Raw genomic sequence first — 16,069 nt, 5'->3', positions numbered from 1 at the left:
AGAGTGGCACATCCTTTAGTTTCCTGTGCTTTTCAGTTTTGGGACACAGAGACAGAGAAATCAGACCTTCCCACCCAGATTCTGAGGAAGGTAATCTGCAGATCATACTTGGAAGAACACAGGTCTGCAGACCCCTGAAGGAGCTGGCCAAAGAAGACCACCCAGGTGTGCCCATCACTCCAGACTCCCTGACTCAGCACAGGAAGAACCTTTAGACCTGCTAAGAGGTGTCTGCCCAGAAGGCTGGGGTGGGGATCTTTGTTAGCGGGACTCCAACCTCCTGCCAGTACTCTTTGTCCTGTCAATGGGAGATATCTTAGGGGATGGCCTCTTTTTCCTCTCTCTTCCGAGGCAGTCTCACCAGCGAGCCAAGTCATCAGATCTTATTCCTTAGAACTCTGCACATCAGCATCTTGCCAGCCCGTAAAATGCTGTGGCACAGGCTGGAGCTGAAGGCCCTCTGTGATGTGATCACCCTTAGGAAATGAAGATTTGCAAAAGTGAGAGGGTTGGGTCATTCTTTACTTGGGAAGACTGTTGTCTTGGAGAGCCTTGGGCTGGCTCTGTTCTGACAGCATTTTAAGAAGATGGTAGTGGCAGTTTGCTTTTTTGAATCTCTTGCATAAAAAGAGAAAGACAACTATGAGAAAAGTCAAAAATCTTCGTGTAACATCTGCACATCAAGATACCTCCCATGGAACCCAAAACGTGAGCAGGAATGAGCCATGGATGCTTTAGGACCTATGTAATATCAGCATCTGGGCAGGAGGCAAAAGGAAGCAATGGAAAATCTGAGAGACCTGAGAATTGGAGACCCCCCAACTGTATACATGTCCTTGCTAGAAAGCATGGTGGGTCAGCTTGAGAACAGCAGCAGAAATGAGGAGGGACCTAACAGATTATACCCCAGGCCTCCCACCCATGCTACATAGCGAGCACATAACAGGTGCTTATTTAGTGTTTGTTGTGTAAATAAAAATCAAATGACATTTTCCTGGAGACTCTTTCCAGTATCTGTGGGTGGGAAGCAGGAGAGGACAAGTCTTTGTTTTGAGTCACGTGGATAAAATTCTTCATACTTCCAAGGGTGCCCAATACTGGAATCAGGTTGACATGCAGGCAGAGAGGCAGAGGCAATCCTTTTGCTGAGCTTGTGAGAAAAAAATCACTCCTTTTTAACACACTCATGCGCACACTTGCACACACACATTCAGTGTGGCCTGGGAAGAAGCAGTCCTACCGAGAGGCAAGGAGAAGATGCTCCTCAGCTAAACTAGCAGCTTCTGACATCAATTCTAACCCAGACATACCAGAGTCTCTTTACTGAGGATCTTACAGATGGAGAGGACAGGGTTGGGTTCTCAGCCTAGGGTGGCTGAGGGAGGTCCAGTTCGTGTCAAATCTGTGTTCAAGAAGTAGGTGCAGAGCTGCCCTTTGCCTTTGACCTTGATGATGCCCCGGCTGTAGCAGGTGTAGCCTAAGGACTGCAGGGCCCAGGCTGTCTCTTCTGTTACCTGCGATTGGAAAGGCGTGAAGGAATGCGGGGTGTCCTTAACACTGTCCCCCTGTCCCCACGCTTCTGAGTGGCTCCCTCACCTGAATCTTGCCCAGGACGCCTGTGCTTTCCATGCGGCTGGCCACGTTCACCGTGTTGCCCCAGATATCATATTGTGGCTTCTGGGCCCCAATCACTCCAGCCACTACAGGTCCGTGATTTAACCCTGGCAAGAAGTGTGGTAAAGAGGGGCCCTGAGGGGGAATTTTGAAGAAGGAGAGGGAGGAAGAATGCTCAGGGAACTAGACTGAAGGGGCTGGGGGCCTTGGAGGAAAGGACGGGCCAGAGGAGCGCTGCTTAGGGAAGGAAGTGGATGGGCCTCCTAGCTCCATGCTCCATCCCAAGGGGTGAATCTTGCAGGGGTTTTCCGGGATGAGCTGGGGAGCAGCTAACAAAGGACTTGGGGGAGGAGAGCTTGGGAAGCTGAGAAGGAGGTCCCAAACTGCCCCAGGAAGGGAGGGTCCTCACCTACACGCAGGCGGAAGTTGTTGAATGAGTGCTTGTTGATGACATCCAGCTTAGACCCAAGGGCCACAGCAAACTCTACCATGGTGCCAAGGTGGCCGCAGCTCTGCTCAGCATCCTGGCAAAGGGCCAGCCCACCAGGACGGGTCAATGAAGGCACAGGGATAAGGCCCACTTATGGGCCCACCAAGGAGAGCCCAGAAGAGGGTCAGTAGGTAAGGAAGGGAGATGCGGCACCTGCTGTGCATCCTGTCCCGAGGCGGCGTTCAAGCCAGTAGCTGCCATGTAGGTGCTGCAGATGGTTTTGATCTTCTCCACCCCACTGAACTTGGGCTTGGAGAGCAGCTGTACAGAAAGGAGGCTGTGTCCCCAGTCTCTCTGGCTCTCACCCAGAAGCCCAGCCCCAGGCTTTTGGAAGCTAAAGGACCAGTTGTGGGGTCAGGGGTGGTGGGAGGGCGAGAGTCGGCAGTGAGCAGAGTTGCTGGGGAAGGCAGAGCTGGGGGATCAGAGGAGGAGCAGGGCGGCTGGGGAGGGGAGGATGGTCCTCCTGGCCAGGAGAGTGAAATGGAAGGAGGGACTGGTGGGAAATTCTAGAATCTAGGACATAGGGTCTGGGGGTGATCCTTGGAGCTGTCACCTCATCAAAATCAGCGATTATCTCATTGAGCAGCCGCAGACACTCTAGCCCCTCATGGTTGATGCTGGACTCAGAGTAGAACTCCTTAAAGTCTGGGACCGAGGCGAAGAGGACACACACACACTCATAGGACTGGTGGTAGAGGTCCTGGGAGGGCAGGGGGCCAGGGTGAGGGGTCATGCCACATTCTTCCCCCCTCTGGGTCTGTATGGGTCCTCCTCCCTGTGTCCACACTCCTCCCCCTCAGTTTAAGAAAGATCAGGAAGGAAGGAGAGGGGTAGGGTCAGCTTACTCCAGGGATGTGACTCAGGAGTTAAAGATTGGGTGTCACTGTGATTCCAGGAAAAAGAGAGGTTCGGAGTCAAGATCACCTCACAGCAGCGTGAAGGGAGTCTCTTTTGGAACTGGGATCATATCCATGGGAATTATCTTTATATCTTATTGCTGAAAAGTGTTAAGTCAGCTTACAAAGATAGCTACACTTTGGAAGATAAAATGAAGCAGTAATAGCCTCCAGAACTCTGAGAAATAAATTTTGCTATTCAAACTAAAAAAAAAAAAATAGCAATAGTAGGGAAAAGAAGAGTCTAGAGCAGCAGCATCCAGCAGAAGTTTCTGCGGTGATGGAAATGTTCTGTTGGCTGCACTGTTACATACGGTGGCCACAAGCCAAAGCAGCGGCGGAACACTTGAAATGGGGACCAGCGTGACGGAGGAACTGAATCTTCTATTTTAATTAATGGCCACACTGGGGCTAATGGCTACCGAACTGGACAGTGAAGGAGTAGAGAGATAGGAGGACTGTGTCCTTCACACAGTTCCCATTGACACTCCACGAGGCTTTTGAAGGGTAGGGAGCAGCCGTCGGAGAGGACACTCCTTCCCAGGAAGACCTTGGGAGGCAGAGACTGTGCTCACCAAAGAGAGCCTAAGGACTTGTAAAGACGGAGGCCCCTGACAGGCGTGGGGGCTTGGGCGGCCGCCCAGCCCATCAGGCAGGAGCGCAGACAAGATGGGCCAAGCCAAGGCTTCCATCTCTGGGGCTGAGGAGTTGGGGCTGGGGAGTCACCTCATTGCGCCGATTCTGACCAATAAACTGGGGGGCCACGTGGGCAGGGAGCACGTTCTCCAAGAGCAGCCGAGTCAGGTTCTCCATCGTCTCCGTCTCCTCCTGCTCTTGCCTCAGCTTCTTCTTCCACAAAAAGTCCAGGCGGCAGTAATATTCGTTCTGTGGAGGGTCACAGGGGGCCGTGGGGAGATACGGTACGGGGGGCCCGGCTTCTGAGCATTCACCCCTCACTCCATGATGCTTAAAACACACTATACCCCCAGTTTAGAGAAAAGCTTAAGGTGCAACTCTGCCCAGGGAGACTGCCTCGAATCTAGATTCAAATGAGGGAGGGCAGTGGGGGCAGAAGATTTTTTTCTTAAACATGATTTTCCTAGATTGGTGTGGGAGGGAGGGGCGGAGGGGAGGATTTAGGGGCACACCCCTTGGGGAGCAAAGAAGAAGAAAGGGAGCAGGAAATTTCACTTAGAAGCTGCCAATGGACAGACCATTTGGGTTCGCCCCTGGAAATGTGAGATTAAGGGAAAGGGTGAGAGGGACTTAGTTACATATATGGGGACCCCGCCTCACCCTTCCTAGGGAGGCCCTGGGGTGGTGAGCTGGGAGACTTACCTGCCGAGCCAGGACTAGGAGGGTGAAGAAGAAGATGAAGAAGGAGGCTGCTCCCATCAGTTTGGGCTCCTTCAGCACCCCTGGCCTGAGGAGGCCACAGATCAGGGTTGTCCCATGGCCTCCCCATCACTTCCCGCACCGGGACCCATATAGCCCTCTGCCTCCCTCTCTCTTTGCCCTGTGGGTGGTTCAGGCAGAGAGATGTGGACAGTTCTGCTCTGTCCCATCCCAGCCTGGGCCCATCTGTGCAGCGGCTGTGCGCACCTGGAGTCCAAGGTGCCCAGGTAGAGGCGGGCGATGAGGCAGTCGGACAACCAGGCGTGGGAGTGCAGGAAGATGGAGCAGGAGGCCGTCAGCCACAGCAGAAGCAGCAGCAGCTTCAGTTCAAAGCTCATGTGCAGGAAGAGGGAGCAGGAGAGGAACCCCAACACGCAGCAATGCATGGAGTACTGAGGGCCAGGCAGGGCAGTCAGGAGGTGGGGCCTGTCCTGCGGGCAGGGGCAGGGGACACCCCAGGGCTCCCGTCCCATCAAGGGGGGGCAGAGGTGACAGCCACACAAACTCATACCGAGTGGGACTTGTGTCTGCCCCTGTCCGCAGGATGGAGTGGGGGAGGGACAGTCAGGGCTGTGGGGGACACTCACGGGCACGCTGATGAGAGGCAGGGACCCAGGGATCTCCCAGGAGAGGTTGGAATCCATGGAGGATACATTGGGAGCCTGGAAAGGGCAGGCTGATGTTGCTGGTAAGAAGACCTGTGGGAGACAAGGAACTGAGGCGGCAGGCAGCTGCTTGGGCACAATGGTGACTTTAGCTGGGTATCAGCTGACCCGGGGTGAGTCAGGGCCAGACTCTGCCAAAATGGCGGACCCTGCTGTCCTCCCTGGTTGGTGAGGGAGTCTCGGTGCTGGGGTCCTTGCTGGGAGTGAGCAGGGATTGGGGGAGTGGGTGTCATGAGCACTAGTCTGTCATGGATCAAGAGATCCATGATCCAAGATCACTGTGTGATCTTTTGCCAACCACATAATCTCTCTGGGCCTCAGCTTCCGCTTTTGTAACTTGGTTGGGGGATGATTCCTAAAGTGTTTTTCAGGGATAGAATTCTAGGAATGATTCTAAGTTCTAAACAACCTGCCAAACTCAGCTTTCAAAATCATAATTGTGTAAGGCAGGGCTTCCCCGGCGGCTCAGACAGTAAAGAAATTGCCTGCAATCTGGGAGACCCAGGTTCAATCCCTGGGTTGGGAAGATCCCCTAGAGAAGGGAATGGCAACCCACTTCAGTATTCTTGCCTGGATAGAGGAGCCTAGCAGGCTATAGTCCATGGGGTCACAGAGAGTCAGATACAACTGAGCGACTAATACTACTTTCATTTTAGAGGTAAGTAAGGAAAAGCTGCCTACATAGAAAAAACGATAGGAAGGATGTCCACCAAAGCGTTATTAATGATGATTATGCCCAGGTGATAGGCTGTGCATGACTGTAATTTTCACTTATACTTGTGGGGGAGCCTGGTGGGCTGCCATCTGTGGGGTCGCACAGAGTCGGACACGACTGAAGCGACTTAGCAGCAGCAGCAGGAACGTTTCCAGTATCCCCTGGCCTTAGTCCAGCTGTTCTCCCAAATCCAAGGGTCCTCTTTCAGCCTCTGGAAGGTCCAGCTTGGCCTGATGGGGATGCATAGGGCCCCTTCTCTCTCACCAGACTGGTAATGGCCATGACGAAGACGAGCAGGATGGTAGCGGTGCCCAGAGCCACTCGCAGTCCTGGCCGTGTGGCCACCAGGACAGACAGGGTGGGTAGCCAGTGCAGCATCTTGGGGCCTTTCAAGACACACTTCTGTGGAAGGAGCACAGGAGTCTTAGCCCTGCAGCCGGAGCACCCACGAGGGGCCAGGTCGTGGTCAGGGCCCCAGCTCACCACTCTGCCCCCAAGCCCACCTCACCATCAGGTGCTCTGAGAAGCAGACGAAGAGGAGGAGGAAGAAGAGGAGGAAGGTGATGCTATAGGTGATGGTCAGAGCTGGAGGCCTACAGAGAGACAAGAATGAGGCCTTGAGGAGCCAGAAGAGGCTTTCTGTGCGCTGGGAAGACATCCTGCAGTCTGGGTGGGAGACACAGGGAAAAGTGGTCCTGGGGATCTGAACTGGCTGCTGATGAAGATGAAAGACATTACATACTGCTGACCTGGGAAAGCTGCAGGGTCGTGGACAGTACTGGGATAACGCAGGGACAATTTCTGAAGGGACGGGGGCTCATGAGAGTGGCCGAGGCTGCATCAGACTGGTCTCTGGGCTTTTGGGCCAAAGTTCTTTCACCTGGCTGAGTTCTGAATGAGTCCTCACCCTTCCTAGCAGCGAACTAGGAGTGAGGACCTACTCTCTAAGCTCATTTGCTGTGAGATTTGGATTTCTTAATGGAAACAAAAGAAATCCAAATCTCATGGGACTGTTGTTAGAACAGGGAGATAGGCACGTGAAAATGCTCGGGGGGTATGCAGAAACTGCACAGGGTGGAAGACAGTGAGATGAGGGCTACATTACTGGTTCCCCAGAACAAGTGTTTCCATTTCCTCTGTGGTTCAGTGCCCTGAGCCGAGGGGAAGTGAGTAAGGGAAGAAAGTGTGGGTTAGGGGTCTGGAAGAGCCAGGGGATCTCTTTTGGAGAATCAGGGCTTTCCTTTTCTAGGGGTCTCTCACCTGTTTGTCACCAGCATCTGGATAATGAAGTTGGAGAGAAAAACCAGGAAGGTGCAGGCTGCATAGTATTTGAAGGCAGGGAGTGCAGAGAGCCGATACTGCAAGGGTTGGGGTGGGGTCGGCACCAGTGCTGCCCATCACCTTGAAGGTGTCAATCCCAAGCAAGAAGTGGCCCCCAGCCTCACTGTCCTACCCTCCAGTTCTGACCCAGGAAGCCCGTACCGGTTCTCCAAGGAGCTGTCCTCCTTCCTCTCATCACCACCCAGTAATTCAAAGGACTAGTACGAGCCCTTCACCCCTCCAAGGTCACAAACTGACCAGAACTGGGAAAGGGAGGTGGGACCACAGGGCCTGTGCCTCCCCAAGGCAGAGAAACTGAGGTTGGGAAACCCTCTGGTGCCATCTCCCCAGCCTACCTCTTTCTCCATCTCCTTCTCTCTGAAGTACAGTGTCAGTGGATTGAAGTCCTTTGACTGTTTCCACTGTCTGATGGGAGGTAGGGGGCAGTAAGCCCAGAAGAGGAAGGGGCAGGGAGGGGAGGTATGGTCAGGTGAGTGGAAAGGCTAGAGCCGGGAAGGTTTTCCCTTCCTTTCTGGGCAGAGGAAGCACTGTCCTTCCTCTACCACCCGAGCCCCGGCCTCCAGCCCTCCCAGCCCTCTTCAGATCTCCGTACTTCTGAGAATTGAGCTGTTCGATGACCTGGAAGAACTTGGCATCCCCAGTGTCTAGTTCCTCGTCAAGTGCCCGCATGGTACGGCTCCTGTACAGTGAGAGCCCAGCCTGTCACCAGGAAGACCCTCAAAAGCATCTGGGCAAAGCAGGAGGGCAATGCAGCCCCCCAGGAAGGATGGAGGTGGGTCACAGGGACAACCCCACTCAAATTTGCTCAGGCCACCTCACCGGTCCAGGCTCCACTGGGGGCTGAAGGAAGACAGGGCCTTCTCCTGCAAGGAGAACACAGGGATGGAGGAAGATGAAGGATGGTGAGCATCCTCCACCATGGTGGAGCCTCTCTGCAGCGAGGCATTTCAAATTTGCACGGGCCTTGACTTGAGCATCTGACCCACCTCTCTCTCTCTCCCATTCTATCTTTATCTCTCTCTCTATATATACACATCACCATTTCTATCTCCATTTCCTTCTTTACCAAATTCCACCTGCCCACAAACCACATTTATTTCTTTAAGCTTCTTTCTGACCTTTCAGACTCCAAGAATCTCTATGCCCTCTGATTTCCTCATAGTTTCTATCACTTAAGAGGCAACCCTGGATCTTCTTTAGGCTTGATGGCTGTGATTTCTTGTGTCTCATCTTCCCTAAGGGCTGCAACAGATCCCAAAGGCAGTGACTTGCCCGTCACCCCATGCCAAAAAAATCCCTGTTGGTTGAAACTGGAATGGCAATGCAGAACACTTTGAATCTCCTCTGCCTTTTCATGATGATCAGGCTGAGCTGGGAGGTGGTAGGGGAGAGAACCAAAAGTGGAGAAGAAGGGGGAAGAGGAAGAGAAACCTGGTTGGAGTCATTCTCTTCTGCACCAAAAGGAATATGCAATGTGTGCAGAGATGTGAGAAGGAGCATGCAACTGAGGATGAGCGCCAAGGAAGGAAGTGAAGTGCCGCAGCCACTACCTAGGGCAAGATGTAGGGTGACCATCCTTCCCCACTCCCCTGGCTCACGTGAAGAAAACAGGTCACAGGGGGGCCACCCTGTGGGTTTGGCCCACAAACCAAAACCCTGTGTACGTGAGAGGAGCAGAGAGGGAGAGACAGAGTGATTGAGAGGTATGTTTCAGGCATGGAACCATCTATACATCTACACCTGAGCCTAACTTTCATCAAACTACCTCCTGCCCTCCCCTATGGCTATAAATTATTTAAAGGCAGGGAACTATCTCATTCATTTCTGTCTTTTCAAGAACTACCCTAGTGCATGCCACACAGTAGGTACTGAAAGGCTGTAGAAGGGATAAATATGGATGGATGGTAGCCACCACACAAACACTGCCCAGTCACCCCGTGGTTCCACATTGTTTAATAATAATCCAAGTGTGATTCCCAGGATCCCTAACATTTAAATGAGACCCTGGAACGTCAGGGACTGAGAAGGGAGTTTCTGGGCTGGTGTGGTCCCACATTGAAAGATACCTTAGAACAAGGGGTTCCCACTCTGCCCTGACACTTATTAGCCTGCATGACAGTGAAGGATTTAGCGAGGTCTGGCAGGGTTCTGAGGAGGCATCCCCACCATGATGGATGAGGACTGCACTCAACACTGTCTTACAGCCCCTGGGCAAGCCCCCTTCTCCCCTACCCACACCGGGCGGCCTCATCCTGCACTAGTCACTGGGTCTTGGGTCCTTCCTTCCTCTCCACCCTGCCAGCATAGCATTCTGACCTCTCTCCTTCCCACGCTGAGGCACTCAGTCACTGAGCCACTGCTGCCAAGGTCCTCCACCCCTCCCCGCACCCCAGTGCTCACTGACCTCTGGCCTGCTTTCCTGTTGGATGGGAGAGGAGGGGGGATGGGACACAGAAAGGGTACTCTGGAGTTGTCCCATAAATCCAAGCAGGTTTACCTGGCTGAGAAGATTCTGGGAAGATCTGTGGACAAGTGGCTAGGAATGCTGAACAGTTTTGGGGAAGATGGGGTACAATGGAGGAGAACAGGCTGAGGAATCAAATCCCAGGGCAAGCCTTTAGGGACATGGCCTGGGTCCCTGCATGAGGGGGTTCAGGCCACTTGTCATCAAGTACCAAGAGCCTGTGGGGGAGATGCAGGCTCTCCCAGCAGGTGATGAATCACTCATTACTTCGAAGTGCTTTGCATAGATCAGCTAGTAACATCCTGCCCTAGCTTTCCCCAGACAAGGGGCAAGCCGGCCTCCCTGCCCTCTCCCCGACTGCCCACTCATGGTTACTTTCTTCTTCAAGGTCACGAGAGATTTTCACTTTCACTTCATCTTATCTGTGTACAAGTGCTGGAGAGTGGGGGCAATGAGTGATTGGCCCCCACTGTCCTGGTCCCAGTAGGGACTGAAAAAGAGAGCGTGCGGTCTGAGCTAAACAGACCCATTTCCTGGTGGGAACGGGTGTGCAGCACTGGCCTCAGAGTTAGGAGGGAGTATGGTTCTGGGGGAAGGGGCTTCCTGAATGGAGGCTGGGGAGCAATGGACACAGTGTCTATAAGGTCTTGAGTCTTCTCTAAACTGAGCTCAGAGGGAACTCATCTTCGTCCTTTCTCTGGAAAGAAGGGCAAGAAAGGTCCTGAACCAGTGACTGGGGTGACCAGACAGTTCAGGACCTTGGGATGTCATCAGGCGACTCACTGGTGGAGGGGCAGGAAGGGCTGGCAGTGGGCCACGGGGGTGGGTTGACGTTAAGTGCTGGGCTCATGAAGGAGGTGCACATACCGGGAGAGGGGTAGACGTGGACACAGGGCTCTCTACATGGCTCAGGTGGGCGAAAGGCTTGGCTGCACCCCAGGACTCCAGGTAGCGGGTCATCAGCAGGGATGGACGCATCTTGGGGCCCTCCAGAGAGGACAGCAGCCCTCCTGCAGTGCCCTTCTCGTCCTCCTCTGCAGCCTGGGCCATATGAGGGCTGAGAGTCAAGATCACGTTGACTTGACTTCCCCATTCTCCCCACACTCCTTTAAGGCTGTGTCCCCTCCCTCATGATTTATACATCAGGACCCAGGAGTTCAATCTCTGGCATGGACGAGATCAGGCTCATTGGCTGTGAATGTCGGGGCGGGCCAGGTCACGGGGTCCAGGCTGGGTTCTCACCCAGGGGTCGATGACCAGGTAGGTCGGCTCCCCTAGCTCCCGAAGGTATGGGTCCCGGTGCTCCATGGCTGCATCCTCCACAGCATAAGCCCCGGCCAGCAGGGCCAGCGTGGCCCCTGTGATATGTACTCGTCTGGAAGAAGAGGGCAGGGGGAGTCAGGAGGGAGGGATTCCACACCTCGCATTTCTTTCGAGGCTCATTCCTGGAGGTCTGACTTCCAGCAAGAGCCTGTGCTACAGGAGGTGTCTCCCAGCTCCCCCCCACCATCCCTAGGATCTCCCTGAGACCCACTTGAGAACATGCTCATTTTAAAGAACTATGAAACCCAGGCATGTGGGAGGCCTGATGGGTCTTTTGCTATAGCCTCCTGGAGCCCCAGCTCTCACCCTGGCACTCCACTCGCCTCCATGTGGTTGGCTAGAGTGACGTCATGGGACCAGACATCATACTGCCATTTCTGTAGCCCGATGACCCCGCAGAGCACGCTGCCTGAGTGCACGCCCACACGCATGTTGATATCCACGCCCGTGGCTGCCCGAAGTTTCCTGAGCAAGATGTGTAGAGAACAATCTGAGTGCTGACTTCAGCCCTACCCATGCTGTACTGTACCCCGCCCTCTTTCCAGGAGGACTTCCACCATCCTGCCTGCTCCCCCACACATCCGTCCTGCCCACCCCAGCTGACCTGATGGCCCGGCACATGTCCAGCCCCATGCGCACACAATTGATGGCGTGGTCTGGCAGGGAGAGCGGCAGCCCAGAGACACAGTAGTAACAGTCTCCCAGGATCTTGATCCGCATGCATTCATGCTCCTAGGGAAGGGTGTGCAGGGGGCAGGGGCACCTGGTGAGCAGCCAGAGGAAGCAGGAAGGGGCTGGGACAAGTGGGAGCAAATGTGGTATCCCTGAAGAACTTCTGAGGTTGGGAGTGTCGAGATCAGATCTAGGGCCTCCCTCAACTTGATATGGGGCTGGCTGAGGTTTTCTATGTGGGTGTCTTTCTCAGAAGATCATCTGAAGGGTTGGGATGTTTGTGAATCTCTCCAGCTTTGGCACATGTAGGGTGTATCCAGATTTGAGCATATGAAAGTCATCTCAGGATTGAGGGGTTCTTTTTGTAGGATATCCAAGATTAAATTTCTTGGGGGTATCCCTGGGGACTAAGAAGGTAGCTAAGCTGAGGATGCAGAGGGCAGAGATTTCCCTTGGAAGGGCCTCCTAACATTAGTGCATCAGAAAAATCCATCTAGATTTGGTTGTGGTGTCCAGAGACACCTGTGCTGGGACTCAGAGCCTGTTCGGGGGTGTTGTAGTTAGGGCATCTGTGAGGATGTTGAAAAGATCCCTCCAAGTCTGAGGTGTGCAGTGAGCAGTTCCATACCTGGGGATGTTTGAGAAAGTTTCCTACGGCAATGGAGTATCTGGGAGCCCCCATGAGCTTGGAAGTGGGACAGGGATCTTATAAGGCAGGACTTTCCCTGGCAGGGTCTCTCCAGGGTGGGGAGTTTGAAGGTGGGGAAGGAAGCCACCTCTGACCTTGGCGATTTGGTCGAACTTGCCAAAGAGTTCGTTGAGCATAAGCACCAACTCCTTAGGGGAGCACTCACTGGCCAGTCGCGTGAAGCCCACGATATCAGCATACAGCACACTGGGCAGGGCAGAGGGCATCAGTGGGGCTGGGGTCTCAGCCCACACTCCCTCCCCTCTGCCCATCCTTCATACCTGACTCCCTGGTGCCTCTTGACATAGAGGCTGTGGAAGTTGTTGGTGCTCTCTGGCCGTGACCCCTGTCCAGCCTGCAGTCGGGCCATGATCTCCTCCTTCATCTCTCGGGCCAGGTAGGCAGGAAGGATGGACAAGAGAAGGTGTTCCTGAGGGAGGCAACTATGAGCACCAACCCTCACCCCCACTCCCTAAAGCCAGAAGCCCCAACCCCCTCAAACCCCTAGGAGCCCACAGACTCCCCCAGCCCCAGAGGTGTTCACCAGGGCGATGGTCCAGGTCCTTCCCACCCCCCACAGCCCAGCTCCAGCTCTGCCCCAATCGATGTTACGGATTAAACTTCCAGCACCGACACAGGAATTAGAGCCCTTCGTTTAATATCATAAGGCTCTGAAGTGCTTTCACAAGATTCAGGTTTTTTTGAACCTCACAGCAGCCTTCCAAGGTGGGCAATAGCTATATTTTATAAAGGAGGAAACAGGTCAAGTGACCCGCCTAAAGTCATTCAGTCTCCGGACCCCGGTGGTGTGACCCAAACAACTCCCCTCTCCGAGCCCCAGCCCCGCTGGGCCTCCTGGCCCGGAGGACCTGATGCTTCTTCTCGGTGTCCAGTCTCCGCCGCGAGTGCAGGGAGCTAAGCGCCTCCCGGAACGTGGCGCGCAGCGCGCGCTCCATCAGCGCCTTGTGATAGGCTCCAGCCGCGTTCCCGCACAGGAACAGCACCGCGTTTGCAGCCAGCTGCGGGGAGCGTCAGTCTCAGGGGACGCTGCACCCCGAGGTGGTGGCGGGGGGCTAACCGAGATGGCAGGGAGGACTCTACAGTTAAGAGTATTTCGAGGCAACCGGTGCCGCATTGTGGAGTCTGTAGGGGGCTCTTCTCCCTCATCCCATCACCCCATCCAGACCCTTGGTTGCTGCACCAACATAGCCTCTTAGGTCGAGAAACCTTCTGCCGGAATACCTCTCCACCATCCCTGCCCACGTGGCAGTAGGAAACTACTTAAGCTCTAATTTTTACGTTCTCTGTGAAGGTTCTGTTATCCACATCTGTCCCCATCACCCTGGTCCCCTGGCGAACTCCCTTCCCTGGGGGCCAGAGCCCTCCTCTGGCGTTTGCAGGCATCAAGCTGGCACTGTGGACCAGCTCCACCAGGTCTGTGTTTGAACCCTGAGCCCTGCCAAGGAGTCAGCTCAACAAAACAGCTGATGAATCCCCAGAGAAAGCAAGCAGCGCCCAACAGAGCCAGCCCGGGACGAAGCCTGTGCTTCCTGTGTGCTCACCTGTGGCAGCAGCGCCGGCCGAGAGTCGGGCTGAGGCCCAAGATACAGCCCAAGGACCAGTAGGTGCAAGAGTGAGGTGGTGACCCCCGCGGTGATGGCGTCCCTCATGTCCAAGGGCAACATGGCATACACAGTGAAGATGACAAAAAGGAAAAAGGACACCTAGGGCAGAGGGGCACTGGAAGTTGCAAGCTTACGCTGTTCCTCCAGCCTGGGTGCATGCTTGAGGCCTAGGAATCCCCATTCCCCCGCCCCACCTGCCTCACCTGGTCCCAGGCGCTCACCACGCCCCCAGTGAACAGGAAGCTGTGGCCCAGTGCGAGCAGTGCTGCCCACACGAAGCCTGACAGGGGACGCGTCCAGCGCTGCAGTCGCTGCTCCCGGGAAGCCAGGACCAGCAGCAGTGAGAAGCCGCCCAGAGCACAGAGCACAGTGGTCAGGAAGGCTGGGTCTGCGGCCAGCTCCTGGTGGGGAGGGGAAACATGAGGCAAGATGGCAATGTGGGGTTTGGGGAGCTTATCCAAGAAGAGGAGGAGCAGACAGCAGTGAGCAAAGACCTCCACTTGTCTTTCACATTAGATTGAAATACATGAAAATGCTAATAATCTGTTTTTAATCAACAGAGCCAGCAGTCTCCTATGATTCAACTCACTATCTCACTTGCGTACTGCAGGGCAACTGACCCAGAAGACCTTGCTCCAACCTCATATTGGCCGCTTGTGAATCTAGGACCTTTCTGAGCCTCAGGTTTTTCACCTGTCAGATAGGAACTGTAGCACCCCTCCCATCCCTACCCCACCCCTGGAATCCCAAAGGAAGTAAAAAATTCTAGCTCACAGAGGGACTTAGCATGAGTGTATCCAATTTGGTCAACTGGCTTGGGAAATTCGAGGCTTGGAGTTTCAGGCCCTGTCCCCACCCTGCCAAAGCACGGGGACACTGAGAAACTCCTTTGCCTGCCTAGGAGCTGGATCTCCCCATTCCTCAAGGCGTAGAAGCACCACCCCATTCCCAGTCTCCACCGTTTGTCCCCACCTCTTCCTGGACTTGGAGGAGGACCATTGGTCTCATCCAGTGGGGTTCCCACCTTGCCTCCGAAATGTGGAAAGAAAACATGGAGCAGGATATTTCCAGAAATGGAATTGAAGAGCCCTTTTCCCCCACAAAAGAAACTGGAAATAGGTTATCTTCAGTCTAAATGAGAGCAGGATGGAAAGTGCTTTCTGGGAGTCTGTGGGTACAACTGCGGCACAGCCCCCGAAGAGGGAAAGAAAACCAGGAAACAGATTCCCATGGGGCCCAGTGTAATTTCCCCCCCGGAAAATCGGAAAACCTGGCGTCGGATTAGTCCTAGGACCAGCAGATCACAGGCGCTGGCAAGACTGGTCAGACCCACAGTGAAATGAGAAGCATCGAGGGCCCAGCTGTCTCCTTGCATAGACCCAGGACTGTGCCCTGAGAGGCAGTGACTTGTGCAGGGTCGCTGCTGCTCCTAGCAAGGTCTAGCACTTGTTTCCCAGGTCCCAGCAAAGAAAACACATTGAAAAGAAGACCCACGAATCCCAACCCTGAAAATGCCCTGGAGGCAGTGCCTGTCCCGCAGTCCTCAAGGACGCCTGCACCAGAGCCCCCCTTCGCTCCCCTGCTCACCCTGCCACTTGCCCAGGCCACAGGGAGCAGCGCCAGGAGCCCCAAGAGCACGATCAGCAGCAGCAGCAGCAGCAGTGGGTACTGCTGGCTCAGGCTGTAGTAGGTCTCGTAGAAGAGGTCTTCGCTGGGGGGCTGCCGGGGACTGAAGAGGCGGGCCATGGTCTCGCAGGGCCCTGTGCCACACCGCCTGGGGGTGGACCCCTGGGGCTGAGGAGGGCCAGGGTGAGTTACTGTCTGATGCCCCGACCAGCCCCAACTGTGCCCTTCTCACCAGGACCAAGCCACTAGCTCCCAGACCTCCCAAGCTCACGGCAATCCCGTCTCCTTCCAGGTACTCTCTGGGCCTCCCAGCCTTCTTCCAGCTGGCGGTGAGGGGACTCCCCACTCGTTTGATGTTGCCCCTCAAACCCAGACTGCAGAGGTGCTCAGGCAAAAGCCAGGGGCACAGGATTTAGGGTTAAAGCAAAGGAGCCCCAGCCCTCCCCTTTCCCCCCAACTCACGGCCGCGATGCTGCTGCAGCTGAACCAAGTAACTCTGGGGCAGGTTATGGAGTCAGCGTGCTGCTAGGCTAGTAGCTCTAAGCCCAGGGCAAC

The 16,069-nt window shown here is 54.8% G+C and overlaps 1 protein-coding gene across 5 annotated transcripts; it reads right to left on the bottom strand.

The window, feature by feature from the left end:
* Positions 1 to 501: 501 nt before the first annotated feature.
* On the bottom strand, positions 502 to 16,055 carry ADCY4 (adenylate cyclase 4). 5 transcript variants are annotated; one of them, XM_027971584.2, is made up of 26 exons: positions 15,977 to 16,055; positions 15,476 to 15,682; positions 14,092 to 14,289; positions 13,826 to 13,987; positions 13,133 to 13,282; positions 12,545 to 12,693; positions 12,359 to 12,470; positions 11,508 to 11,635; positions 11,210 to 11,368; positions 10,823 to 10,955; positions 10,448 to 10,621; positions 7,936 to 7,979; positions 7,709 to 7,795; positions 7,452 to 7,521; positions 7,036 to 7,133; positions 6,284 to 6,368; positions 6,040 to 6,177; positions 4,983 to 5,093; positions 4,603 to 4,787; positions 4,339 to 4,423; positions 3,727 to 3,885; positions 2,658 to 2,804; positions 2,258 to 2,365; positions 2,024 to 2,138; positions 1,597 to 1,721; positions 502 to 1,514 (listed from the first exon to the last, which is right to left on the bottom strand). In XM_027971584.2, exons 2-26 carry the CDS (start codon positions 15,632 to 15,634, stop codon positions 1,362 to 1,364), a joined length of 3,234 nt encoding a protein of 1,077 aa, XP_027827385.1. In that variant the 5' UTR covers positions 15,635 to 15,682; positions 15,977 to 16,055; the 3' UTR covers positions 502 to 1,361. The 5 variants fall into 5 exon arrangements, with proteins under 5 accessions (XP_027827385.1, XP_060274910.1, XP_042108838.1 ...); XM_060418927.1 differs by having other exon boundaries at positions 15,476 to 15,662; XM_042252904.2 differs by lacking the exons at positions 15,476 to 15,682; positions 15,977 to 16,055 and adding an exon at positions 14,861 to 15,070.
* Between the last annotated feature and the right edge of the window lie 14 nt (positions 16,056 to 16,069).

Source organism: Ovis aries, chromosome 7, assembly GCF_016772045.2.
Source record: "Ovis aries strain OAR_USU_Benz2616 breed Rambouillet chromosome 7, ARS-UI_Ramb_v3.0, whole genome shotgun sequence".
Classification (NCBI taxonomy): domain Eukaryota; kingdom Metazoa; phylum Chordata; class Mammalia; order Artiodactyla; family Bovidae; genus Ovis; species Ovis aries.
This window is presented reverse-complemented; position numbering and strand designations above follow the sequence as displayed.